Source organism: Salvelinus sp. IW2-2015, unplaced genomic scaffold, assembly GCF_002910315.2.
Source record: "Salvelinus sp. IW2-2015 unplaced genomic scaffold, ASM291031v2 Un_scaffold1493, whole genome shotgun sequence".
In the NCBI taxonomy this organism is placed as follows: Eukaryota; Metazoa; Chordata; class Actinopteri; order Salmoniformes; family Salmonidae; genus Salvelinus; species Salvelinus sp. IW2-2015.
The window spans coordinates 181,141-192,396 of record NW_019942943.1 but is presented as its reverse complement, the minus strand read 5'-3'; the positions used below and the strand labels follow the sequence as shown (position 1 = coordinate 192,396).

At 42.1% G+C, this 11,256-nt stretch overlaps 1 protein-coding gene across 1 annotated transcript in view; it reads right to left on the bottom strand.

Annotated features, from left to right (window-relative positions):
• LOC112071015 (ribosomal protein S6 kinase alpha-5-like) overlaps positions 1–11,256 on the bottom strand; it is a 67,749-nt gene that overhangs the window by 15,551 nt on the left and 40,942 nt on the right. The window contains exons 5-6 of the mRNA XM_024138466.1: positions 9,741–9,842; positions 6,882–6,968 (exon numbers count right to left, since the gene is read on the bottom strand). Of these exons, the coding sequence (XP_023994234.1) occupies positions 6,882–6,968; positions 9,741–9,842 (189 nt within the window). The remainder of the gene's footprint in view (positions 1–6,881; positions 6,969–9,740; positions 9,843–11,256) is intronic.

The window sequence follows — 11,256 nt, the reverse complement described above, 5'->3', positions numbered from 1 at the left end:
GGCTGAACATCTGAAATATATACAGGCCTGCATGTCTGTGATGTGCTGCTGTACATCTGAAATAATACAGCCTGCATGTCGTGTCTGCTGACATCTGAAAATATTATACAGGCCTCATGTCTGGTGTTGCTGTGACATTCTGAAAATATATTACAGGCGCGCAGTCGTGTGCTGCTGACATCTGAAATATAATACAGGTCTGCATTGTCTCCAGAGACTATGCTTGTTTAGTTGGAGGTCAACTGTTTGTTGTGGTGGCTTCAATTGAGGCACCTTTTCATTCTATTGAAACTGTCTAGTACTATCTGGTGGTAGATAAGTCCCGTTGTGTGGCCATGAGATGTGATTGGTGGTTATTGTCTCCTTTCACCTGTCATTCGTATTGCTTACGTGGACAGTTATGGTAAGACAGGTTATGACTACTTCTGTTGGTGGACTGACCAGTTCTGTTATTGAATGTTGTTATTTAACCGTCTTGTTGGGAGAGTTGACAGTTCGATGTTGGTGTGTATTTCCTTGTCCTTCATCAGACAGGGAAGAGGACCCAGATGGGTCTGGTGATGGACGGGAAGTGAACTCTGCCATCCGTTACTTACAAAGAAATAAACTTCCTGCGGCTTCAGACAAGTACGTCTGATTTTACAATTTTAAAAAGGCCTTAGAAAAATAACACATTTAACTACATTTACGTAGAATTAATGTTATTACTGTCAGATATCTGCTGTGTAGATTGGACCAATTTCCTTCTTACGACCAATGTTGTTTTCCTCCAAAAGTCATAATTTTACAAAAACATAATTTCTTCATCCATTTGAGCATTTGGAGAGAATGGGAGTATTTCAATGTGTTTTGTGTCAGTCCTTTTAAAGCCAATGGAAGGGTATGTGTGGTTCGTCTCCAGGATTCCATTGATTTGGTTCCTTGAAACTACGCTGTTTGATGAAACAGACGGGACCAACTCCCACTTCGCATCCCAAAAGGACTGGAAGTTCCTCACGGTCAGTTTGCCTCTCTCATCTCACAATAGTAATGGGGATGTGATCGGTGGGGAGAGGCCCTTTTTGGGAGTCTGGCACCAGTCGGATGATCCAGACTGATCGTCAGTTTTGTGATTCCACTTACTATGGACTACGTCTCTGCGTTGCCTCTCCATTTATTTTGTATTATTTTTTTGTTAAATACTGAGTTCTGCTTTCCACGCCCAACTATGAGAATGTATTTTTGTTGTCTTTGTCTTGCAGCTGCCCATCATCATGGTGGTAGCATTCGCCATGTGTATCATCTGCCTCCTCATGGCTGGTAAGAAAAAAACAACAGTCTGAACAACCACTTGTCTAAAGGAACATTCTAGCCTTTGAACTTTTAGGCTCTGTTAACCTCAGGACACACAAGGGGCATGCTTAGTTCTGTTGTGTCCTTAACAATTCGTTGTAGTCTTCTGGTCACACAAATTTATATATTTTATGGTCTCTGACAAAGTTTCCCCCTCCATCTTGTATCCTTGATATTTGTCGTTTCTGACGAGCTGGTGTCCTCTCTCTCCAGGTGACACGTGACTGAGACCCTGGCCTATTAGTTGTTCTGGGGCACGCTGCTTGCCGTCAGCCGCTGCCGTCATCGTCTCACGGCGTGACTTCGTGGATGCCCCCCAAACTGGATGCAGAAGAGAAGATGGATCTGAACGTGTGTGTGTGTGTGGGATAAGCAGCCGGCCCAGCGGACCATACCTCTTATCTTCATCCAACTCTTCTTCCTCCCGGTGCTTGAGGCTCGGGACACTTGTACTGACCTGCTCTTCCACACTGTCCTCCTAGTTACGTCCAAATGGCACGCCTATTCCCTATATTAGTCACTGTAAGAATACGGTGCCATTGGGGTCGTAACCCTATAGTTTCTATAGGGTTCTACTCCCGACCCAGAACTCCTGTTTTAATCAGGCAGCATACCTACTGAAGCCGCTCTGAACTCTACAGTCTCCTATCAGACTCTGTAACTCCTTCACCTCCTTCCTAGCCCACCTTCCTTAGTTCATGGTGCTATGCTGACCTTTTATTATGTTTAATTTTCTCTGGTTGGACAAGGCTGGTGTACAGCGATCAACCTCGGTGATGGTTGTAAACAACTTTGGAAGCACCACAACGGAATGGCTATTACAGAGGGTCTCTCAGAAAACATTTTGGATGGCACTTTAGTGAATTGGCAGCGGTAAATTCTTCATTTTTTCATGAAAGCAACTTTAATTAAACAAGACGATATTTCAGATATTCTTGTTAATACAATTAAATGAATGGTTCTTTGGTTTAACTTTTCTGTTTACTTTAATTTCAAATGCAATGTATTTTTGACTAAGGAAACTTACTAAGAAACGGTTGGCACTATTATAAACATGACTAAAGACTGGTGTACATTGTTTTAGAAAATAACATGTTTTTGGGTTGTTCTCTTGAAGTAACAGAGCCTTACTATACTATAGTTTAAAGAACACCCATATATTATCGCAAACTAGCTAGTTCCCCTAGAGACGAATGACGTGGGGTAGACGGGGGAGAATGTATTGCTACTATGGAACAAATCATGCAAAATATTTATGAATCTATTTTAAGTAATGGTTTCTTTGCTTAGTTTACCATCTTTTTTATAATTTTTTTTTTTGCATTTTGGTGAACATGAAATAAAGTTGGCACATAGTATGTGATCTGAGCGGTGGCGGAGATTTCATTGTTGGTATAGGTTAGTCACTATACCATAGTTCTGTCATAACCTTGACTGTCAGATGTTTCGCTAGTTCTCACAGTATTTAGGATTGTTATGCTCCAGATAGTCGAATGAGTGTTTTAAATTACGTGTTAATTGAATTTAAAACCACACTTAGACCTGCCTACAAGCTTGCCCTGTCCCTTCCATGATTGTGAGGAGGATAACCATCCTGATCGGAATATGTATTTTCCTCTTAATGTGGTTGCGGGATTTTCCGAGATTTGTTCTATTCAATTAGATGTTGTGACGGACACGTTTATGTTCGCTATGCCTTTGTGTGTCTACTTTCCCTGTTCTTGATTTCCATCTTGAATATGCAGTGTTAAGCACTTATCTGAAATACAGAAGTAGAGCACGGTTGTAAAATCATTTTACAACATCAGCACAATTCCAGTGTCCTTTGTTAGAAGTTTATTGTAATTCTCATATGACTACAACGATTTTAACGCTAAATTAGGAAGTATTAATTAAATATACAGAAACCGAATATGTTCTCTAGCTGGGCGATGTGGTAACTAACCAAAGGAGGGAGGACCAACTCAAGCTTCTCTATGTTGTTTCCATGAACATCCTTGCAATTATATTTATACTTATATTTTACAATGAGGATTGTATGCTGAGCACTTATTTGCAGAGTCGTATACTAAGTAAAGATCAAGGCAGTGAATTTTATATATTTTTACTTATCTGGATGAGAATTTAGTGAAATCTTTTTTAGTGAGTCAACAACTGCATTTAAAGGCGGCTATGATTTGCCTGGGATACCCTTTTTGCTTATATGGCGGATGGAAAGAAATCTTGGGTTACGTTTTGAATATTGTATCTCAGACACTGGGTGGTAGCACTTTAATTAGGGAGGACGGGCTTGTTGTCAATGAGGGAATGCGTACAACAAACCCATGGTTTCCATTAGTTTGATGCCATTCATTCGCTCCGTGTCCAAGCCATTATGATGACCTTTACCATCCCCCTCAGCAAGCCTCCACTTTCTCAGAATATTAGATGTATTTTGGAATATTGGTTGTTTTTGTGAATGCAGAATAGTGGATGATTTTTCTTTTTTCAGACCCATGTTTTTTTTCTCCTCCCTCGTCACCATTCCTTTTGTGGTATTCAAAACCCTGAAATTCCCATAATACATGTAACTGAGCTGTTGATGTATGCCTGCGTACACCAGATGTGTTTGTGCCATCATGCCATGACAAATCAATAAAAGTTGACATGGAGTTGTCATGATAGCACAAAAGACTGGAACCCAGGATAGCTATGAAAGACCCTGGACGTAATCAACCGACTGAGGTTAGGTGTAGACTTTACATTTTTGAAAGGAGTTAAGTGTTGGGCTGTGTACTATGAAACTAGTTCTCGAATCTTGACCTGGTTGATCAGAGAGGACCATGATCCCAGTAGGTGCGCTAAAAAGATCATAGAAACGACTATTGAATAAAAAAATATCCAAGTACTGCCACTGGCAAGGACGTGTTACTGAGTGGTTCAGGGTATGACAGGTCAGTTAGCTTGCTACAGTCATTGATTGTAAACTTGATAAATTTCTTATACTTACATTCCAATCAGATGGAAATTTTAAGTAAACAACATATACGTGAACGACTTAAGATCTAATTCGTAATGTCATTGGCAATTGGGCTCTTTCATCATGAATTGCCATATACTCGAATAGGCCATCCTACTATCCCTAGCCCAAGTATTGGAACTAAAGGAGCTTAACATTGCTCCTTTAGGGCTTATTTCCAAGACCTACATGTTACTGTTTAAAGGGTGCGAACTTTGGCTATGATGCCAAAACTACCAAATACTCCCTACTAGAAACAAATCCTCGTCTTCATATCACATCAAAATAATTTCAACATATGCAAAATTACACACGTACTGTAGGGACTGGTTTTTAACATGAGTTTTTAACCAGTGGCCAAGCCAACAGTTCAGTTTCAGTATTACACGTTTTGTGGCGTTTCTGTCTTCCGTTTACACAACAGAGTGAACACGAATAAGTGTTCCGTTTACACACAGCAGACGCAGATGGCTTAATTAGCACAAGGTAGTTCAGTCCACTCTGTTCTTCCATCGTGAGCTGTAAAATGGCCATAAGAACCATAATCCTGTAAAGGTATCAATTCAACCTTTAGTTTGACAATTAGGTCTCGCTTGATAGTAAGATAAGTCCTTTAGGGCTTCCAAAACCATATTGCAAGCGCATCCATGTTAATGTTCAGATCGAGCGTCGCGGTTCTTATTTACAAAACTCCCCCCTTACAGAAGACCTCCTTTTCCCAATGATCCCTTAATGTGTAATGTAATGAACTGAGTCACGATAAAGGGTTAACTTTTCCCCAATGTCCATAGGACTAGGAATGACCTTGCCTGTAAATTAAACTGTCAACTGGACACATTATTCCCTACTTGTTTGATTCCACGTAAGAGGTTATGATGATTATGAAATTAAACTAAGCAAATGGTTTGTGCTCAAGTTATATTTTTAAATATATTTGGGTTCGCACTGACAAGGAGTGGCACAAAACAGATCTGGACCAGGCTAGAGAAGTCTTTTTTTGACGCGTTGCGCAGAAAACGTAATTTCTCTGTCGCTTCTTCCAACACGACACGTACAAGGGGTTGTGTTTTCATTAAAGGGTTGTCACACTTAACAGTTGTAAAAAAGCTTTACCAATTTCAGGTCAAAACATGAGCCACACTATGGATGAAACGTGAGTATCGAACTGTTTCAATCGATTTTTTTTTAAACACTTCCGGCTTATTTGCCAGCATACTAACGTTTATTTGGTTAGCTAGCTAACGTTAGTTGGCTACCTGAATAACGTTAAGTGGCTAACTAACGTTAGTTAACTGACTTGGTTTATTTGTGCTAAGCTAACTTGAGCAAGTATGGACTGCATTTTGAACCACCTAATGAGTAGCTTTAAACACAGCCTTTATAACATTTGCAGGTGACTGTGTAAGCTAAACTTATCTACGTTAGCATGTTAATTGATAACGTCATTACTGTGTTTGTTATGATAGTTGGAGCCCTATTATGGGACGAGGCAAGTTTCATTACCCGAGCCTTCGGGCACCCATTGGGGGAGTTGGTGGTGAGTGTACGGATTATACGCAACAAGATGACTGGGAGTTTTTTCAGCTAACGTTTAGGCGTTTGACCTGAAAGTGTAGATCTGGTAACGTTAGCTACAATAAATTAAGCCACACCAATCTGTTGACATGACAAGGCGTAGCCGGAGGAGCAAAATATTTAAACAATTTCACTATTAGTCGATAAGCACGTTTTTGCTCAAATTTCAGTATTTTTACCTGAAAGTAGATTCCTGTTTCTAAACTGCATACCCACCAGTATTTACGAAGTGGTCATCAAGACTGAAAAATGATTAACGCTATTCTACTGTAATCAATGAGCGCAATGCAAATGAGTCACTCACAACGGTATTGTCTTTGAAAAAGTCAATGGCAACTTGGACAATAACCAGCCAGCAACATTGTACTGTTTGCCTCCTTCTAGCAGTTAAGAATGCATTGGTCCAGTAACCGGAAAGGTCTCTGCGTTCAAATCCAGAGACCGACTAGGGTAAAAATCGGTCTGTGCCCTTGAGCAAAGGCCACTTAACCCTGATTTGTATGTCAGCTGTAAACACTCTGGTGTTAAGAGCTTCTGCTAAATGACTAAATGTAAATGAACAATGGATACGTAACATCTGTTTATAGATGACAACCTGTAAATAGACATTTATCAAGCTTCTATAATCTGAGAAGATTATTTTGGTAGATGGCCAATACAGAGAAGGAACGCAACATTTTTTTTGAATGGATAATTTAAACGAATAACCACCTCACATCTGTTCTAAATAGAGGGCAGGGTTGGGTTTCTTTTAATGATAGCTTAACTCTCAAATCCATTATTAATGTGAGACAAGAGACTTTATAGGAGCAGCCCCCCCAAAAATGGCTAAAGCACACTTACACTTACCATGAGTACGCTGTTGCGATTTGAAGGCTCCTTGTTAGACTGGCGTGGCATACTGTTGAATGGTTTCCAAACTCAGTACAGTACAACATAACAAAGGCCTTCGGGGGGTCTAAATTTATAAAATTACCATGTCATGGCCAGCTCTTCCTTCCCTCTGGATCTCTGGGGCCCCATTGTACTCAATGGTGCCACAGACAGAGTAAGTCCTCTCCAACTGGAACAACAAACGGACAAAAAAAAAAGAAATAACCAAGATAGATTTTCCCCCCTTCTCCTTATTTGTCGTTCTCATCACTGAGCATGTTAAACCACACTGGGATATCGACAGGAAGGAAGCTTGAGGACTAGGACACATGTTGATGCAGTTCAGGGGTAGAACAGACATCATTGTTGTGGAGAAGAACCTACCACGCGCCACTGAATAGAACAGAGAACATGGCTCTCATAACGATCAGCAATGAGTATAGGACGAACGATCAGGCAATGTGTATATGTGACGTAACGATCAGACAATGTGGATAGTGTTGACGTAAACGATCAGGCAATGCGTATACCGCGACGTAACGATCAGAGAATGAGTATACGTGACGTAACGATCAGACAATGAGTCATACGCGGCGTTAACGTATCAGCAATGTGTATACTGACGTAAACGATCAGACAATGAGTATACGTGACGTAACGATTCAGCAATGAGTATACGCGACCGTTAACGAGTCAACAATGAGTATACGCGACGTAACGATCAGGCAATGTGATATGTGACGTAACGATCAGACAATGCGTATATGTGACGTAACGATTTTCAGGACAATGCCGTATATGTGACGTAACGATCAGGCAATGCGTGATTATTGCGACGTAAACGAATCAGAGAATGAGTATACGTGACGTACAACGATCAGACAATGAGTATAGTGAACGTAACGGATCAGGAATGAGTATACGTTGACGTATACCAGATATCAGCAAATAGTATAGTGACGTAACGATCAGACAATTAGTATACGGCGACGTAACATCAAAGACAATGTGTATACGCACGTAACGATCAGGCAAATGTGTTATACGCGGACGTAACGATCAGGACAATGTGTATACGCGACGTAACGACCTAACAATGAGTATACGCGAGCGTACGAAGACCAATGAGTATTACGTTGACGTAAAACGATCAGACAATGAGTATACTGACTAACGACTCAGACAATGAGTATTAACGTGCACGTAACCGATCAGACAATGGAGTATACGTGACGCTAACGATCAGCACAATGAGTACTACGTGACGAACGATCAGGACCAATGAGTATAGCGTGACGTAACCGATCAGACAATGAGCATACTGACGTACACGATCAGACAATGAGTATACGAACGGATCAGACAAGAGCTACATAACGTGACGGAACGATCATATGACAATGGGATACGTTGACGTAACGATCAGGGCACAATGAGTATACGCGACGTAACGATCAGGACAACTGAGATATACGCGACGGGTAACGATCCAGACAATGATTACGCGATCCGTAACGATCAGACAATGAGTATACGTGAACGTAACGATCAGAAACAATTGAGATACGCACCGAACGATCCAGACAATGAGTGATACCGCGACGTAACGATCAGAGAGATGAGTATACGCGCACGTAACAATTCAGGCAATGTGTATATGTGACGTAACGATTCAGACAATGAAGTATACGATGGACGAAAACGATCAGGCAATGAGTATACGTGAGTAACGATCTGCAATGTGTATACGTACGCTAACGATCAGACAAATGAGTTATACGCGACGTAACGATCAAGAGAATGAGTATACGTGACGTAACGATCAGACATTAGTATACGCGACCCGTAACGATCAGAGAAGGAGTATACGTACGTAACGAGTCAAGGCCATGTGGATTACGCGAGCGTGAAACGATCAGGCAATGGAGTATACGTGACGTAAGATCAGGCAATGGGTAGGGGACTGGAGGGTGCAGCGTAGGGAGACTGGAGGGTGGGAGTGGGGAAGCCTGGATGCCTGGAGGGTAGGAGGTGGGAGGCCTTGAAAGGGGTAGGAGGGTTGGGGAGGTCTGGATGCCTGGAGTGTAGGGAGGTGGGAGGCCTGAAGGGTAGGAGGTTCTGGATGCCTGGAGGGTAGGAGGCGTGGGAGCCTGAAGGGTAGGAGGTTGGGAGGTTCTGGAGCCTGGAGGGTAGGAGGGTGGGAGGCCTGTGAAGGTTAGGTAGGGGGGAGGTCTGGAGGAGGTGGATGCCTGGAGAGGTAATGAGGGCGTGGAGGCCTGGAAGGCTAGGATGGGTGATGCTCTGGAGGGATAGGAGGGATAGGGGAACCTGGAGTGTGGCAGGGTAGGGACCTGTGAGGCGGGTGGCCGGGTGGAGTCGGCAGGGTAGAGGTGGACCGGAGGGAGCTGAGAGTCAGGGTAGGGAGCCCTGGAGGTGGCAGGGGTAGGGGGACCTGAGAGGTTGGCAGGAGTAGGGAGCCTGGAGGTGCATGGTAGGACCTGGAGGTGGTCAGCGGGGACCCTGAGGTGCCAGGGTTAGGGAGCCTGGAGCGTGGCAGGTAGGGGACCTGGGAGGGTGCCGTTAGGGGCCTAGGAGGTGGCAGTCGGTAGGGAAGCCTGGAGGGTTGAGGGTAGGCCTGGAGGAGGGTGGCAGTAGGTGCCTAGAGTGGCAGGGTAGGGGGGGCCCCCCTTAGGAGGTGGCAGGTAGGCCATTAAGGTGGCAGTAGGGGCTGGAGGGTAGGTAGTCGCGTCAGGTTGCACATCAAACAAGGCCTAAAAACACACACAGCACATACTCCTCCGTTGACTGCGTGGAATGCGTCACCAGCGCGAATGCACCATAACACTACAAGTAACCTAACCATTTTAAAGTACAAGACCACAAGCACAAGACTCCTCTGTGCGATAATGATCATATGGATGTGCGGTGTAGGCCTCTTGCCCYATACATCTGTAATACATACCTCATCAAACTCTTTGCTGAGGCCAAAGTCTGTAAGCACTATGTGCCCGCTGGAGTCCATGAGGATGTTCTCCAGCTTCAGGTCTCTGTAGACTATACCCAGCTGGAAAACATTCAGACAATTATAAGGCTTCAGGGGCTTAATTTATAAAAAGTTGCATACGCACATAATCATGCCCCAAAACATATGTGCTTTTTCACGCAAAAGTTGGCATTTATAAAAACTGGACTTTTTGTGCTTTTCCTTCCGGAAACTTTAGACCATGCGTACACACCGTTTCTAGTGGTTGAAGTATTGCATTGCAAGAAAGCAAAAGTAGCCTAGTAGCTTTGTAGCCTAGTAGCCTAGTAGCTTTATAGCCTTGTGCAAATGGGGAACACATGATGACTTATTCACAATAACAAAAAAACAGGTAGCTAAATATAATAACAAGACTCCATTGTTTGATGTTAGTGAGAAAATCTATTTCTTCTATCTCTGCATTCTAAAATAATTAGAAATCTATTTCCGATTATTAATTTCACTTCCATGATCATTGCAGAATAAATTCCTCACCTTTTCTGACTGTGATGGTTTTATACTCGCAAAAWARCCTATAGGCATACAACAAGATAGGATAGGCTACCATTCGTCCCACCTCTCATTTAATTGRACYCACTTCACAGTAGTAAACAGATAAGATACCAGTATTTCAAGTATATTGCTCTATGCAATCCGATACACAGTTTAACGGTAGAACAGACTGTTCACCTTTTCCATTGACGTTTGTAGACTACRTATGAATACTGTAATGTCAAATTTCTCCAGTAGCCTARACAATATTTAATTTATARACATAATACATATATTATAACCATTGCCCCTTTTCTGGCCATGATAAGTTAATATTCCCGAAGTAGCTTTAAAACAAATGACCATCTCTAATTGGGCCTTTTAGATAGGCTATTATATTTACAGGTTTTTGCTCTAAGCATCTGAAATGGAGCAYGCTTTATAACATGCAGTATAAATTAACTGGTGAATTAAAGTGTGTAGGTTACCACTGTAAGTAGGCCTCCTGTAGTCTAAATCTTTTTCAGAGTAGACAATGTTTCAGAATTCTTGGGCGGTGYAGCATATTTAGGTTCGGGAGAAAGTAAATGCAAAACATTATTGAATTCAAACAATCGGTTTACAGATCCACAACAATTTGCAATTATTTTTGTGTTGCAGAAACTGTAAAATGTCACTGCAAAAGAAAACATTCTGTCAACACCTCCAAAGACATTTGATAAAGTTCACCATTAATATTTCCTTCAGATATACTGTGTTGGCCTAATTCCAACAGTTCCAAAGTATTATTGTCACCATAAAAGGTGAATGATGGGCGTTTTTCAGACGGAGTTATAATGCTTGTTCACACACGTGCACAGTTTTACAACAGGTCTGATTTATAAACGGGAACCACGCAACAGTTCTAAATTAGGTCCATGTCTCTGTAGACCAGTGTTTCCTAACGCCAGTCCTCCAGTACCCC